This window comes from Mus musculus, chromosome 12 (assembly GCF_000001635.26).
Source record: "Mus musculus strain C57BL/6J chromosome 12, GRCm38.p6 C57BL/6J".
Taxonomy (NCBI): Eukaryota; Metazoa; Chordata; class Mammalia; order Rodentia; family Muridae; genus Mus; species Mus musculus.
This window is the reverse complement of record NC_000078.6, coordinates 113,885,944-113,900,907: the sequence shown is the minus strand read 5'-3', so window position 1 is coordinate 113,900,907 and position 14,964 is coordinate 113,885,944. Positions and strand designations below refer to the sequence as shown.

At 38.5% G+C, this 14,964-nt stretch overlaps 1 pseudogene and 1 further gene; both read left to right on the top strand.

Moving 5' to 3' along the window:
• Window positions 1-14,964, top strand: part of Igh (immunoglobulin heavy chain complex) — a 2,751,187-nt gene that overhangs the window by 2,109,047 nt on the left and 627,176 nt on the right.
• Window positions 3,962-4,500, top strand: Ighv7-1 (immunoglobulin heavy variable 7-1; annotated as a pseudogene). Its single transcript is given in 2 exon segments — window positions 3,962-4,007; window positions 4,184-4,500. Coding segments are annotated over 2 exon segments (363 nt in total).

Below are 14,964 nucleotides of genomic sequence, written 5' to 3'. Positions count from 1 at the left end.
TTTCCATTGTCCATTTTTGGCTTCTTTTAAAAAATTCAAATGCCCATAAGTGTGTGGGATTATTTCTGTGTCTTCAGCTTATTCCTCTGTTCAACCTGCCTGTCTCTGTGCAGATACCCTGAGACTTTTATGACTACTGCTCATAAAAGTACAGCTTGAGATCAGGGAGAGTGATTCCCCTAGAAGTTATTTTATTGTTAAGGACTGTTTTCACTATCCTGGGCTTTTTGTTTTTCCATATGAAATTGAGAATTTCTCTTTCCATTTCTGCGAAGAACAGTGTTATCATATTGATAGAGATTGCTTTGAATATGGGGACTGCTTTTGGTAAGATGGCCAACTTTTACTATGTTAATCCTACCAATCCATGAGCATGGAAGATCTTTCTCTCTTCTGAGGTGTTCTTCCAATTCTTTTATTAGGGATTTGAACTTCTTGTCATACAGATCTTTCATTTGCTTGGTAATGGTTACACCAAGGAATTTTATACTATTTGTGGCTATTGTAAGGAGTATTGTTTCCCTAATTTCTTATTCAGACTTTTTATCAAAACTATAAAAGAAGGCTAGTGATTTGTTTAATGTAATTTTACATATTGCCACTTTGCTGAAGTTGTCTCTCAGCTGTAGAAATTCCCCAGTAGATATTTTTGGGGGTCATGGATATATACTATCATATCATCTGCAAGTAGTGGTGCCTTGACTTCTGTTCCAATTTGATTCTCTTCCATACCACAGGAACAAGTGCTCTGTGATGTTCACAGCAGCCTTATCTGTAATAGCCAGAAGCTGGAAAGAACCCAGATGTCCCTCCAAGGAAGAATGGATACAGAAAATGTGGAACACAATGTTATACTATCCAGCTATTGACAATAAGGACATCATTAGTTTTACAGGCAAATGGATGGAAATAAGAAATATCAGCTTCCAAACACTGACACCATTGCATACACTAGCAATATTTTTGTTGAAAGGACCCAGATATGGCTGTCTCTTGTGAGACTATGCCGGGGCCTGGCAAACACAGAAGTGGATGCTCACAGTCAGCTATTGGATGGATCACAGGGCCCCCAATGGAGGAGCTAGAGAAAGTACCCAAGGAGCTGAATGGATCTGCAATCCTATAGGTGGAACAACAATATGAACTAACCAATAACCCCCCCTCCTGGAGCTTGTGTCTCTAGCTGCATATGAATCAGATGATGGCCTAGTCGGCCATCAGTGGAAAGAGAGGCCCATTGGTCGTGCAAACTTTATATGCCTCAGTACAGGGGAACGCCAGGGCCAAGAAGTGGGAGTGGGTGGGGGAGCATGTGGGGGACTTTTGGGATAACATTGGAAATGTAAATGAAATAAATACCCAATAAAAAAATCCTGTGTGAGAAACTCGTGACTCAAAAGGACATACTTGATATGTACTCACTTTGAATATTATCCAAAAAGTACAGAATAACTAGGGTACTACTCACAAATTTTAAGAAGTTTAACAAATAGAAACTCCAAGAAGGGATGCTTTATTCTCACTCAGTAGGGGGAAGAAAATAATAACAGGAGGCAGAGTGAGGCAAAACTTTTGCAGCAAGAGGGGAGGGGAGAGAGGAGAACAGGGTCAGGAATGGTGGGGAGAAAGGAGAGAAGCCCAGAGGGCCAACAAAATGAATGGAAATGTGCAGTCTCTGAAGGTGAGACAGGGAGACCCTCTAGAAAGTACCAGAGACCTGGGAGGTGAGAGACTCTCAGGAATCAATAAGAGTTACCTTAGATGAAACGCCCAACAGTTGGAAGAGGGAACTCAAAGAGTCTGCCTCAAGAGGAGGGCTGGTGTTACCATCCCACAGTCATAATTTCTGACCCTCAAGTGTTCCTGTCTAAAAGATCTGCAGGGAAAAAAAGGAGAAGAAACTGAGGCAAAGTAGTCCAGTGACTGGCCAAATTGGGGATCCACTTCATGGTGAGACACCAAGGCCTGATATTCATAATGATGCTATGCTATGGTTACCAACAGGAGCCTAGCATATCTGTCCTGAGAGGCCCACCTAACAGCTGACTGAGACCGATGAAGATACTTACATCCATCCACATGACTGAAGTTGAGTCGCCCTAATGTTAATTAGGGGTAGGATGGAAGAAGCAGAACAGGAGAGCAACCTCATAAGAAGATTAAGAGTCTCAACTAACCCAGACCTCTGGGAGCTCCCAGAGACTTTGCCATCAACTTGGCAGCATACAGGAGCTAGTATGTGGCCTCTGACACACATATAGCAGTGGAAGGCCTGATCTATCCTCACCTAATCCTCAAGAGACTTGAGGCCCAGAAAGGAGAAAGGATTGATGGTGAGGTAATATCCTCTCAGAGACACAAGGGAGGAGGAATGGGAGGAAAAACTTTAGGATGGGGCACCAGAAGGAGGGAGAACCCCTAGACTGAGCACAGTGTATCCAGTGGACTCCCCAATGTGTTCCCAAATGAGGTTACCAATGGGTTCCCCAATGGACAAGTTAGAGAAAGGAATAAAGGAGCTGAAGTGGTTTGCAACCCCATAGGAGGAACAATATCAAACAACCAGACCACCCCAGAGCTCCCAGGAATTAAACCACCAACCAAGGAGTACACATGGAGCAACCATATATAGAAGAAGAAGGTCTTGTCATGCATCAATGGGAGGAAAAGCCCTTGGTCCTGTGAAGGTTCAATGCCCCAGTGTAGGGGGAATTTGAGGACAGGGAGGCAGGAATGGGTAGGTGGGTAGGGGAACACCCTCATAGAAATAGGGGAGGGAGCAAGAGATAGGAGGTTTCCAGAGGTAACTGAGAAAAGGAATAACATTTCAGTTATCCAATTTAAAAAAAAAGGAAAGAAAAATAAAGTTATTTAAAGTCATGGACTAGATGAGGAGTCCAAAGATGTGTGGGGTAAGGAAGTCAAGCAAAATGAATCAATAAAATGTCCAATATTTTCTTTTATAAAATTTGAAATTTTATGGGAGTTTTATTTTTAGACAAGCCAAAGTTGATAGAGAAAATTAAAACAGTGAATGTATACAAACTCCCAGAAGAATTTTTGGCAAGCTGTTATTTTCCTTTGTAGTTAAGTAAAACAAATTTGGACCTGTATGTGCATAAGGATGCAAAAGTCTCTTCTATGAATCATTGAAGTTTTCTGAGTACAATTGTTACGAGATAATCAAAAAGTGCTGAGGGTCATAGGAATATGAATTAAACTAAAATCAAGTTTAATTCTTAATAATTAAAATAAGGCTTTCTTCTATACATTTCTGATAAATTTTAAATAAACAGTAATATATATAACACATACATGGATCCACATGTATGATTTTAATGTCAGATAAAGAATATTTCCAAGAATTATCCCAAAATATAAGTATAAATATGTGCAAAACTTGTTTATTAACTTATTTATCTTAAAATCTGGTGTTTCATGTTTAAATCCAATCTATTGTCTGAAAGACATCCTGGCAGTTTAATATCCAGGAAATCTTTCATGTACCTATAAAAAATAAAAAAAAAAATAAAGAATTTCCTACATGAATACACCCTCCTCAAACACAAATAAATGAGTAAATTTAGTGAAAAATTAGAAAAAAAAAGAAAAGAAATGTCAATACCAGTGAAGACATGAAGAATAAGAAGCCTTAGATATTGTTAGTTGGAGGGTGAACTTGTTAAATCACAATAAAATATTGAAGTGTTATCATATACGCATACGAAACAATTTTCTAACATTGTTACTGATAGCTGATTCATTCACTATATCCCTGCATTTTGTAATAATAACTTCACTCTCTACAACTTCAATCCTAGAGCTAATGATATAGCAGAAAGACATGCAAATTAGGCCACCCTCATCACATGAAAACCAGCCCAGAGTGACTCTAGCAGTGGGATCCCGTCCTGAGTTCCCCAATCTTCACATTCAGAAATCACCACTCAGTCCTGTCACTATGAAGTTGTGGTTAAACTGGGTTTTTCTTTTAACACTTTTACATGGTAATTTATGGGCAAAAAGAGTTCCTCTGTGTGTGTGTGTGTATGTGTATGTGTGTGTGTGTGTGTGTGTGTGTGTGTGTGTGTGTGTGTGTGTGTGTGTGTGTGTGTGTGCATATGTGTGTAACAGGGATAGAAGATTAGTAGATGTGTATGACCAGCTTTCTCTACTATTGCAGGTATCCAGTGTGAGGTGAAGCTGGTGGAATCTGGAGGAGGCTTGGTACAGTCTGGGCGTTCTCTGAGACTCTCCTGTGCAACTTCTGGGTTCACCTTCAGTGATTTCTACATGGAGTGGGTCCGCCAAGCTCCAGGGAAGGGACTGGAGTGGATTGCTGCAAGTAGAAACAAAGCTAATGATTATACAACAGAGTACAGTGCATCTGTGAAGGGTCGGTTCATCGTCTCCAGAGACACTTCCCAAAGCATCCTCTACCTTCAGATGAATGCCCTGAGAGCTGAGGACACTGCCATTTATTACTGTGCAAGAGATGCACACAGTGAGAGGACGTCATTGTGAGCCCAGACACAAACCTCATTGCAGGGGTGTTCTGGACCAACAGAGGGCGCACATGACTATGGAAAAAGACTGTATGACCTCTTCATGTATCACTTTTTATCTGGAAAGTTCTCTGGAACTTATATTGCTTTATCTACCACAGAAGTCTTTGCAGTGGGAAGTGGCAACTGAGTAAAATGTCTGAACTATGACAAACTGTAATGTGGGTGCAAATTTCTCTTTGGCCAGAGGGAAATTTTGGAGACACAATATTAAGGAGTAAAAACACAGATTTTTTTCCATTATATATTTGCTTTAGACATATTTCTCTGGATCATTTTGTGTAACAATTTAAAAGTTGAACTTTTATCATAGATTGTGCGTCCAAGTTTCCTTTGAGAAATACATCACAGCCTTACTGTAGACCAAGAATTAGTGATTTAGAAAAAGATTATTTCAGTATGGTCATTCTTATACTTTAAACGTTTATTTGTATGCTATAAAGCTAATACATTAAATATCATGTAAGATGAGGTTTACTTGTACAATGTGAGTCATTGTTGATAAGAGAATTTTCTAGCTGTTGTTAAAAATCCACTTTTGTTATTTATGGTACAAAATAATTTTAAAGCTCAATTTTATGATAGGCTTTCTTACAGAAATACTGACAAAATATAAAACTCTGCCTCATTTTTTACATAAATCAATAACCATGTTTATTAAAAATAATGCTTTGTCGTTTATTAGTTTTAAATCATGAGCTATCCTTACTTTAAAAATTTAACTCAAATAATATTTCTCCAAACTGATTTTCATAAAGGTTGAATTTATTTTTGTCACCACATGTGTAAGGGCTTCTATCTCTCATGACCATCTGCAACATTTTCAGATTGGCTGAGAGTGGCCATTTTTAATGAGGTGAGTTAATATCTCAAACTGGTTTTAATTTAAATTAGTATGATATCTAAGAATATTGAACCCTCTTTTCCTTTGATTTCTTTATAAAGCCTTGCTTCCCTTGTGTCCTCCAAATTTTGTGACACTTACACTCTTCCTGCCTCTTCTTCTGCAGAGATCCCAGGTAGGACTGACTGTTCCAAGGTGTCTCAGTTTCTGCACATTGTCTGATCATGGCTGTCTGACACTGATGTCCATCTAGTGAAGAAAACACTTCTCTGATGATACCTGAGCAAACAACTCAACTATGAGTGAAGCAGAATGTTTCAATGTGTGTCCTTTTATGCCAATACCGTGCTTTTTCTTTGCCATACTTCTGTAGTAAAATGTGATCTCAGTGACAATGATGATACATCCAGCATTTTTATATTATTTAGGTTTGCATTAGATATTCTGAGGCTTTTGTTGATGTTTTCTTATGAAAATCATAATTGTCCTTTCGATTTTTTTCTATTGATTCCCTTTCTTTTTTTATATTTTTTATTACGTATTTTCCTCAATTACATTTCCAATGCTATCCCAAAAGTCCCCCATACCCTCCCCCCAGTCCCCTGCCTACCCATTCCCACTTTTTGGCCCTGGCATTCCCCTGTACTGGGGCATATAAAGTTTGCGTGTCCAGTGGGCCTCTCTTTCCAGTGATGGCCAATTAGGCCATCTTTTGATACATATGTAGCTAGAGTCAAGAGCTCTGGGGTACTGGTTAGTTCATAATGTTGTTGCACCTACAGGGTTGCAGATCTCTTTAGCTCCTTGGATACTTTCTCTAGCTCCTCCATCGGGGGCCCTGTCATCCATCCAATAGCTGACTGTGAGCACCCACTTATGTGTTTGCTAGGACCCAGCCTAGTCTCACAAGAGACAACTATATCAAGGTCCTTTCAGCAAACGCTTGCTAGTGTATGCAATGGTGTCATCATTTGGAGGCTAATTATGGGATGGATCCCTGGAAATGGCAGTCTCTAGATGGTCCATCCTTTTGTCTCAGCTCCAAACTTTGTCTCTGTAACTCCTTCCATGGGTGACAGTTTCCAATTCTAAGAAGGGGCAAAATGTCCACACTTTAGTCTTCGTACTTCTTCAGTTTCATGTGTTTTAAAAATTGTCTCTTATATCTCTGGTATACTAAGTTTCTGGGCTAATATCCACTTATCAGTGAGTACTTATCACTTGAGTTCTTTTGTGATTGTGTTACCTCACTCAGGATGATGCCCTCCAGGTCCAACCATTTGCCTAGGTATTTCATAAATTCATTCTTTTTAATAGCTGAGTAGTACTCCATTGTGTAAATATACCACATTTTTTGTATCCATTCCTCTGTTGAGGCACATCTGGGTTCTTTCAAACTTCTGGCTATTATAAATAAGGCTGCAATGAACATAGTGGAGCATGTGTCCTTCTTACCGGTTGGGACACCTTCTGGATATATGCCCAGGAGAGGTATTGCGGGATCCTCCAGTAGTACTATGTCCAATTTTCTGAGGAACTGCCAGACTGATTTCCAGAGTGGTTGTACAAGCTTGCAATCCCACCAACAATGAAGGAGTGTTCCTCTTTCTCCACATCCTCGACAGCATCTGCTGTCACCTGAATTTTTTATTTTAGTCGTTCTGACTGGTGTGAGATGGAATCTCAGGGTTGTTTTGATTTGCATTTCTCTGATGAATAAGGATGCTGAGCATTGTTTCAGGTGCGTTTCAGCCATTCGATATTCTTCAGGTGAGAATTCTTAATTTAGATCTGAGCCCCATTTTTTAATGGGGTTATTTGATTTTGTGGATTCTACCTTCTTGAGGTCTTTCTATATATTGGATATTAGTCCCCTATCTGATTTAGGATAGGTAAAGATCCTTTCCCAATCTGTTGGTGGCCTTTTTGTCTTATTGATGGTGTCTTTTGCCTTGCAGAAGCTTTGCAGTTTCATGAGGTCTCATGTGTCAATTCTCCATCTTAAAGCACAAGCCATTGCTGTTCTATTCAGGAATTTTCCCCTGCGCCCATATCTTCGAGGCTTTTCCCCACTTTCTCCTCTATAAGTTTCAGTGTCTCTGGTTTTATGTGGAGTTCCTTGATCCACTTACATTTGACCTTAGTACAAGGAGATAGGAATGGATCAATTCACATTCTTCTACATGATAACAACCAGTTGTGCCAGCACCATTTTTTGAAAATGCTGTCTTTCTTCCACTGGATGGTTTTAGCTCCCTTGTCAAAGATCAAGTGACCATAGGTGTGTGGGTACATTTCTGGGTCTTCAATTCTATTCCATTGGTCTACTTGTCTGTCACTGTACCAGTAACATGCAGTTTTTATCACAATTACTCTGTAGTGAAGCTTTAGGTCAGGCATGGTGATTCCACCAGAGGTTCTTTTATCCTTGAGAAGAGTTTTTGCTATCCTAGGTTTTTTGTTATTCCAGATGAATCTGCCAATTGCCCTTTCTAATTCATTGAAGAATTGAGTTGGAATTTTGATGGAGATTGCATTGAATCTGTAGATTTCATATGGCAAGATAGCCATTTTTAATATATTGATCATGCCAATCCATGAGCATGGGAGATCTTTCCATCTTCTGAGATCTTCTATAATTTCTTTCTTCAGAGACTTGAAGTTCTTATCATACAGATCTTTCACTTCCTTAGTTAGAGTCAAGCCAAGATAATTTATATTATTTGTGACTATTGTGAAGGACGTTGTTTCCTTAAATTCTTTCTCAGCCTGTTTAGTCTTTGTGTAGAAAAAGGCCATTAACTTGTTTGAGTTAATTTTATATCCAGCTACTTCACCCAAGCTTTTTTTCAGGTTTAGAAGTTCTCTGGTGGAATTTTTAGGGTCACTTATATATACTATCATATCATCTGCAAAAAGTGATATTTTGACTTCATCTTTTCCAATTTGTATCCCCTTGATCTCCTTTTGTTCTCGAATTGCTCTGGGAAGGAATTCAAGTACTATGTTGAAGAGGTAGGGGGAAAGTGGGCAGCCTTATCTACTCCCTGATTTTAGTGGGATTGCTTCAAGCTTCTCACCATTTACTTTGACGTTGGCTACTGGTTTGCTGTAGATTGCTTTTATCATGTGTAGGTATGAGCCTTGAATTCCTGATATTTCCAAGACTTTTATCATGAATGGGTGTTGGATCTTGTCAAATGCCTTCTCCACATCTAATGAGATTATCATGTAGTTTGTCTTTGAGTTTGTTTTCATAATGGATTACGTTGATGAATTTCCATATATTAAACCATCCTACTTGGTCAGTACAGATGATTGCTTTAATTTGTTCTTGGATTCGATTACTGAGAATTTTATTGAGTAGTTTTGCATCGATATTCATAAGAGAAATTGGTCTGAAGTTCTCTATCTTTGTTGGATCTTTTTATGGTTTAGGTATCAGAGTAATTGTGGCTTCATAGAATGAGTTGGGTAGAGGACCTTCTACTTATATTTTGTGGAATAGTTTGTGCAGAACTGGAATTAGTTCTTCTTTGAAGGTCTGGTAGAACTCTGCACTAAACCCATCTAGTCCTGGGATTTTTATGGCTGGGAGACTATTAATGACTGCTTCTATTTCTTTAGGGGATATGGGACTGTTTAGATACTTAACTTGATCCTGATTTAACTTTGGTACCTGGTATCTGTCTAGAAATTTTTCCATTTCGTCCAGATTTTCCAGTTTTGTTGAGTATAGCCTTTTGTAGAAGGATCTGATGGTGTTTTAGATTTCTTCAGGACTTGTTAAGTCTTCCTTTTCATTTATGATTTTGTTAATTAGGATGCTGTCCCTGTGCCCTCTAGTGAGTCTAGCTAAGGGTTTATCTATCCTGTTGATTTTCTCAAAGAACCAACTCCTAGTTTTGTTAATTCTTCGAATAGTTCTTCTTGTTTCCAGTTGGTTGATTTCACCCCTGAGTTTGATTATTTCCTGCTGTCTACTCCTCTTGAGTGAATTTGCTTCCGTTTTTCTAGAGCATTTAGATGTGTTGTCAAGCTGCTAGTGTGTGATCTCTCTAGTTTCTTTTTGGAGGCACTCAGAGCTATGAGTTTCCCTCTTAGAAATGCTTTCACTGTGTCCCATAGGTTTGGGTATGTTGTGGCTTCATTTTCATTAAACTCTAAAAAGTCTTTAATTTCTTTCTTTATTCCTTCCTTGACCAAGGTATCATTGAGAAGAGTGTTGTTCAGTTTCCACGTGAATGTTGGCATTACATTATTTACGTTGTTATTGAAGATCAGCCTTAGTCCATGGTGGTCTCTTAGGATGCATGGGACAATTTCAATATTTTTGTATCTTTTGAGGCCTGTTTTGTGACCAATTATATGGTCAATTTTGGAGAAGGTCCCGTGAGGTGCTGAGAAGAAGGTATATTCTTTTGTTTTAGGATAAAATGTTCTGTAGATATCTGTTAATACATTTGTTTCATAACTTCTGTTAGTTTCACTGTGTCCCTGTTTAGTTTCTGTTTCCATGATCTGTCAATTGATGAAAGTGGTGTGCTGAAGTCTCCCACTATTATTGTGTGAGGTGCAATGTGTGCTTTGAGTTTTACTAAAGTGTCTTTAATGAATGTGGCTGCCCTTGTATTTGGAGCATAGATATTCAGAATTGAGAGTTCCTCTTGGAGGATTTTACCTTTGATGAGTATGAAGTGTCCCTCCTTGTCTTTTATGATAACTTTGGGTTGGAAGTCGATTTTATTCGATATCAGAATGACTACTCCAGCTTGTTTCTTCGGACCATTTGCTTGAAAAATTGTTTTCCAGCCTTTAACTCTCAGGTAGTGTCTGTCTTTTTCCCTGAGATGGGTTTCCTGTAAAGAGCAGAATGTTGGCTTCTGCTTGTGTAGCCAGTCTGTTAGTCTATGTCTTTTTATTGGGGAATTGAGTCCATTTATATTAAGAGATATTAAGGAAAAGTAATTGTTGCTTCCTTTTATTTTGTTGTTAAAATTGGCATTCTGTTCTTCTGGCTGTCTTCTTTTTGGTTTGTTGAGGGATTACTTTCTTGCTTTTTCTAGGGCGTGATTTCTGTCCATGTATTTTTTTTCTGTTATTATCATTTGAAGGGCTGGATTCCTAGAAAGACAATGTGTGAATTTGTTTTTGTTGTGGAATACTTTGGTTTCTCCATCTATGGTAATTGAGAGTTTGGCCAGGAATAGTAGCCTGGGCTGGCATTTGTGTTTTCTTAGTGTCTGTATTACATCTGTCCAGGCTCTTCTGGCTTTCATAGTCTCTGGTGAAAAGTCTGGTGTAATTCTGACAGGCCTGCCTTTATATGTTACTTGACCTTTCTCCCTTACTGCTTTAAATATTCTTTCTTTATTTAGTGCATTTGTTGTTCTGATTATTATGTGTCGGGAGGAATTTGTTTTCTGGTCCAGTCTATTTGGAGTTCTGTAGGCTTCTTGTATGTTCATGGGCATGTCATTCTTTAGGTTTGGGAAGTTTTCTTCTATAATTTTGTTGAAGATATTTGCTGACCCTTTAAGTTGAAAATCTTCATTCTCATCAACTCCTATTACCCATAGGTTTGGTCTTCTCATTGTGTCCTGGATTTCCTGGATGTTTTGAGTTAGGATCTTTTTGTGTTTTGTATTTTCTTTGATTGTTGTGCGATGTTCTCTATGGAATCTTCTGCACCTGAGATTCTCTCTTCCATCTCTTGTATTCTGTTACTGATGCTCGAATCTATGGTTCCATATTTCTTTCCTACGGTTTCTATCTCCAGTGTTGCCTCACTTTGGGTTTTCTTTATTGTATCTACTTCCCTTTTTATGTCTTGGATGGTTTTATTCAATTCTATCACCTGTTTGGTCGTATTTTTCTGCAATTCTTTAAGGATTTTTTGTGTTTCCTCTTTGAGGTCTTCTACCTGTTTAGCTGTGTTCTCCTTTATTTCTTTAAGTGAGTTATTAAAGTCCTTCTTGATGTCCTCTACCATCATCATGAGATATGTTTTTAAATCCTGGTCTTGCTTTTAGCGTGTTGGGGTGCCCAGGACTAGGTGGGGTGGGAGTGCTGTATTCTGATGATGGTGAGTGTCTTGATTTCTGTTAGTAGGATTCTTACATTTGCCTTTCACCATCTGGTAATCTCTGAAGCTAGTTGTTATAGTTGTCTCTGGTTAGAGCTTGTTCCTCAGGTGACTCTGTTCACCTCTATCAGCAGACCTGGGAGACTAGCTCTCTCCTTAGCTTCAGTGGTCAGAATATTCCCTGCAGGCAAGCTCTCTTTTTGCATGGAAGGTGCCCAGATATCTGGTGTTCGAACCTGCCTCCTGGTTCCACTCACCAGAGGTCTTAGGATCCCGTGGGGGATCCTGTGTGGGTCCTTGCGGGTGTCCGGAGACTCCGTGGGCAAGGCACCCCGGTACTGGAGTGGACCGGAAGGGTCCTGTGTTTAATTCTAAAGAGGCTTAAAGAAAAAGGAGACAAAGGTAACATGAATGCAGAATCATCACACATAACACCTCACCTAAATAATTAAAGTCACACCAATGATAGTAAGAGTTTTATATTTAAAATTATTCTCTTATACATCCTGACTGCAGGTTCATCTCCCTATACTACTCACAGTTTTTTCCATATTTTTCCTCTCCACCAGATATAAAAGTGTTTTTATAACATGTATCATGATAACACATTACAAGAGTGATATGATTTCATCTGATGTTCTTTATGTAGTTATGTATAACCATGAAGCAATATTATGTTAGTACAGACAGTCAACAAGATAACTAGAATTAGATATTTTTCAAATCATGTATAGGTTTCTTTTTTACTGTATTTAATACAAATATTGAAGGAACAATCCAGTTCTCTATTGATTGTAAAGGTGGTTTCAGATAGAGTGGCTGATCCTGATTTAGTCACAGATGTAAAAATGAACTTCAAAAGTGCCTCTCAGCCTCAAATATATTATGCTTTTCTTCTAATTTATTACACTTCTTACTGTGTTAGGTTGTTTGTGTGATTTAGAGAGTATAAATTACATATGTATATGGTTAAAAAAATAAAAATATTAAGACCGCTAAAGTAATGAGAAGTAATGAGAAGGACTCTAAAAAGTTAGTTAGTCATAGATTTGGGTTATAATTTAAAAACTAACATCTTGGAGATTTCCTGAGGCAGCCTTCCCTTTTTCTGAGCAGAATGGAAGGGTAGAGGATATGAGTTTGGGACTGGGATGAGAGGAGGAAAAAGCTGCAATCAGGATTCAAAGTGAATAAATGAATATATATATATATATATATATATATATATATATATATATATATATATCCCTCTTTAGCTCTTTGTGAACTCTTGCTGGCTAATTCATCTGTTTCTTTTAAAACTCCTCTCTGAGCTAATTGATTCAAACTTGTTCCTCTTGGCTTCTGACTGAATTGCTCTGCTTGGCCTCAAACTAGGTCTAGAAATACGTTATAATTTTCTGGTTCCTTCTCATTCTCTGGGTCATTCTGACTTCACCTATGTCTAGATTGCTTTCTCTGCAACCAGTCTCTCTATAGCTGTGCCAAAAAATTCTACCTTTGAAGTACATGAACTGAACTCCCACAAACTCAACTCCAACATATTGTCTCTCAACTGGCCAAACTCAACTCCACTCAACTAAACTAACTGCTTTCACTGAACTTCCCTCCCTCCTGATTGTTCTTGGGAGAGTTGGATATATCTTATATGTGACTCATTCTGTCAAATCTTTCTCTGACTTACCATTTTGTCTGGCCTCTTTGCCCTTCACTTTCAAACATAGCTGCTTCTTTTGCAAGACTAACTGTAACGTCATTATTTCTATTAAAGATGTTTACTAAGTGTGTGTTTGTTATCCAGCCACAGGGATTAAAGATGTGTCATTTCAGCCAGATCATACACACCTAGAAGTTACTTGGGTGTGAGCTCTTGACAGACCAGACATATGGCTAGATTAAAATTACTCTATTCTACAAAAATGGTACTAGAATCCAATCATATAAACTGAGATAATGGATTTTAGCTGACATTTATCTAGAAACCTTGATTGAGAAATATGTGTGTGAAGACTACCAGGGAGGTTCTGATAATTGGATACCTCTTCTCCCTCTAAATTTTAAATAACATTCTTACAATATTTATACTGAAATGATGTTAAAACTGATGGTATTTTTTCTGCCAAATATGATGTTCTCAAATCCATGACCAGCTTGTTGAAGTAAACACAGTTATTGTTTGAGGAGATAAATCATAAGATCTACTCATCATGCATGGAGAACATAATACATTGTTATTGGTTGTGGCCAACACCCATATAACTTATTATTTGGATTAATTCTGAGCAAATAGCTGATGTCTAATTGCACTCTACACTATCAAAGCCATACTCACCCTGTCCTTACTTTTACTTTATATGAGATCAGTATTTTTAGTTTCCACATGATAAGTAGTCATTTGTTTCCTTGTTCTCTGGCTGTTATTGAAAGAAAACCCTCCAGGTGAAAGAACCTAGTGGGGAAACCCCCACTCAGCTCCCAATTCGGCATGCACCCAAGAATCACGAATAGAACACGACACCTTGATGTAACAACATGAGGTATTTTAATGGCGGAGCTCCAGGTCGAAACGTATCTCACACAGGAGACAGTGGATTCGACCATGAGGCTTGGAGGCTAGGGGTTTTTATAGAAAAGGAGTGGGGCTGAGGGAGGAATTGGCACGGTTTCACATGATTGGTCCATTTAAACATCAGCAGCCTGTAACATTTAACTTAGGTCAGAGGGGTAGGAGATAGGGAGGCGATGGGCCTGCCCGGGCATGTCCTGGTCTGTTCTGCTATGTTCTCAGCCCCAGGTTTCAAAGCTCACAAACAACTCTTTGGGCTATTTGACATACATTACATGAATCACAGTTTTATTTCCTTTCACAGGTTCATCCAGCTCGATGGGATATTTAAACCATTGTGAACACAACTGCGTCAAACATTAGAGAAAATGTAATGACTGCTCATTTAGGTGCTGGAGAGGGAGCTCAGTGTTACAGAAAGCATATTATTCTTGAAAGGGACCCAGGATCAGTTGCTGGTACCAACAGTAGGCTATCATATTCACTTATAAGCATAGAAGGCTGAGCGTTGGCTTTTGGCTTCCTTTAGAACTAGACTACTGAGGGGGATGTGGTAGGGAGAGAATGATGATAAGTGGATGATAGGTAGATAGGTAGATAGATAGATAGATAGATAGATAGATAGATAGATAGATAGATAGATATTTTTACTCCTCATCAAGTGCTGGGAGTTACTGCATCTGGAAAGTTTTTGTGCAAATTTGTATAACTGCTTTGAAAATAAATTTGTCAGTTTCTCAGAAAATTAGAACTACTTCTAACCCAATAGCCAGATATATTACTCTTGGGCATATACCCTACAGATGTCTCACTATATCACAAGGACACTTGCTCAACAATGTTCATAGCAACTTTATTTATAGTAGCCAGATACTGGAAACAACCCAGATGTCACTAACTGAAA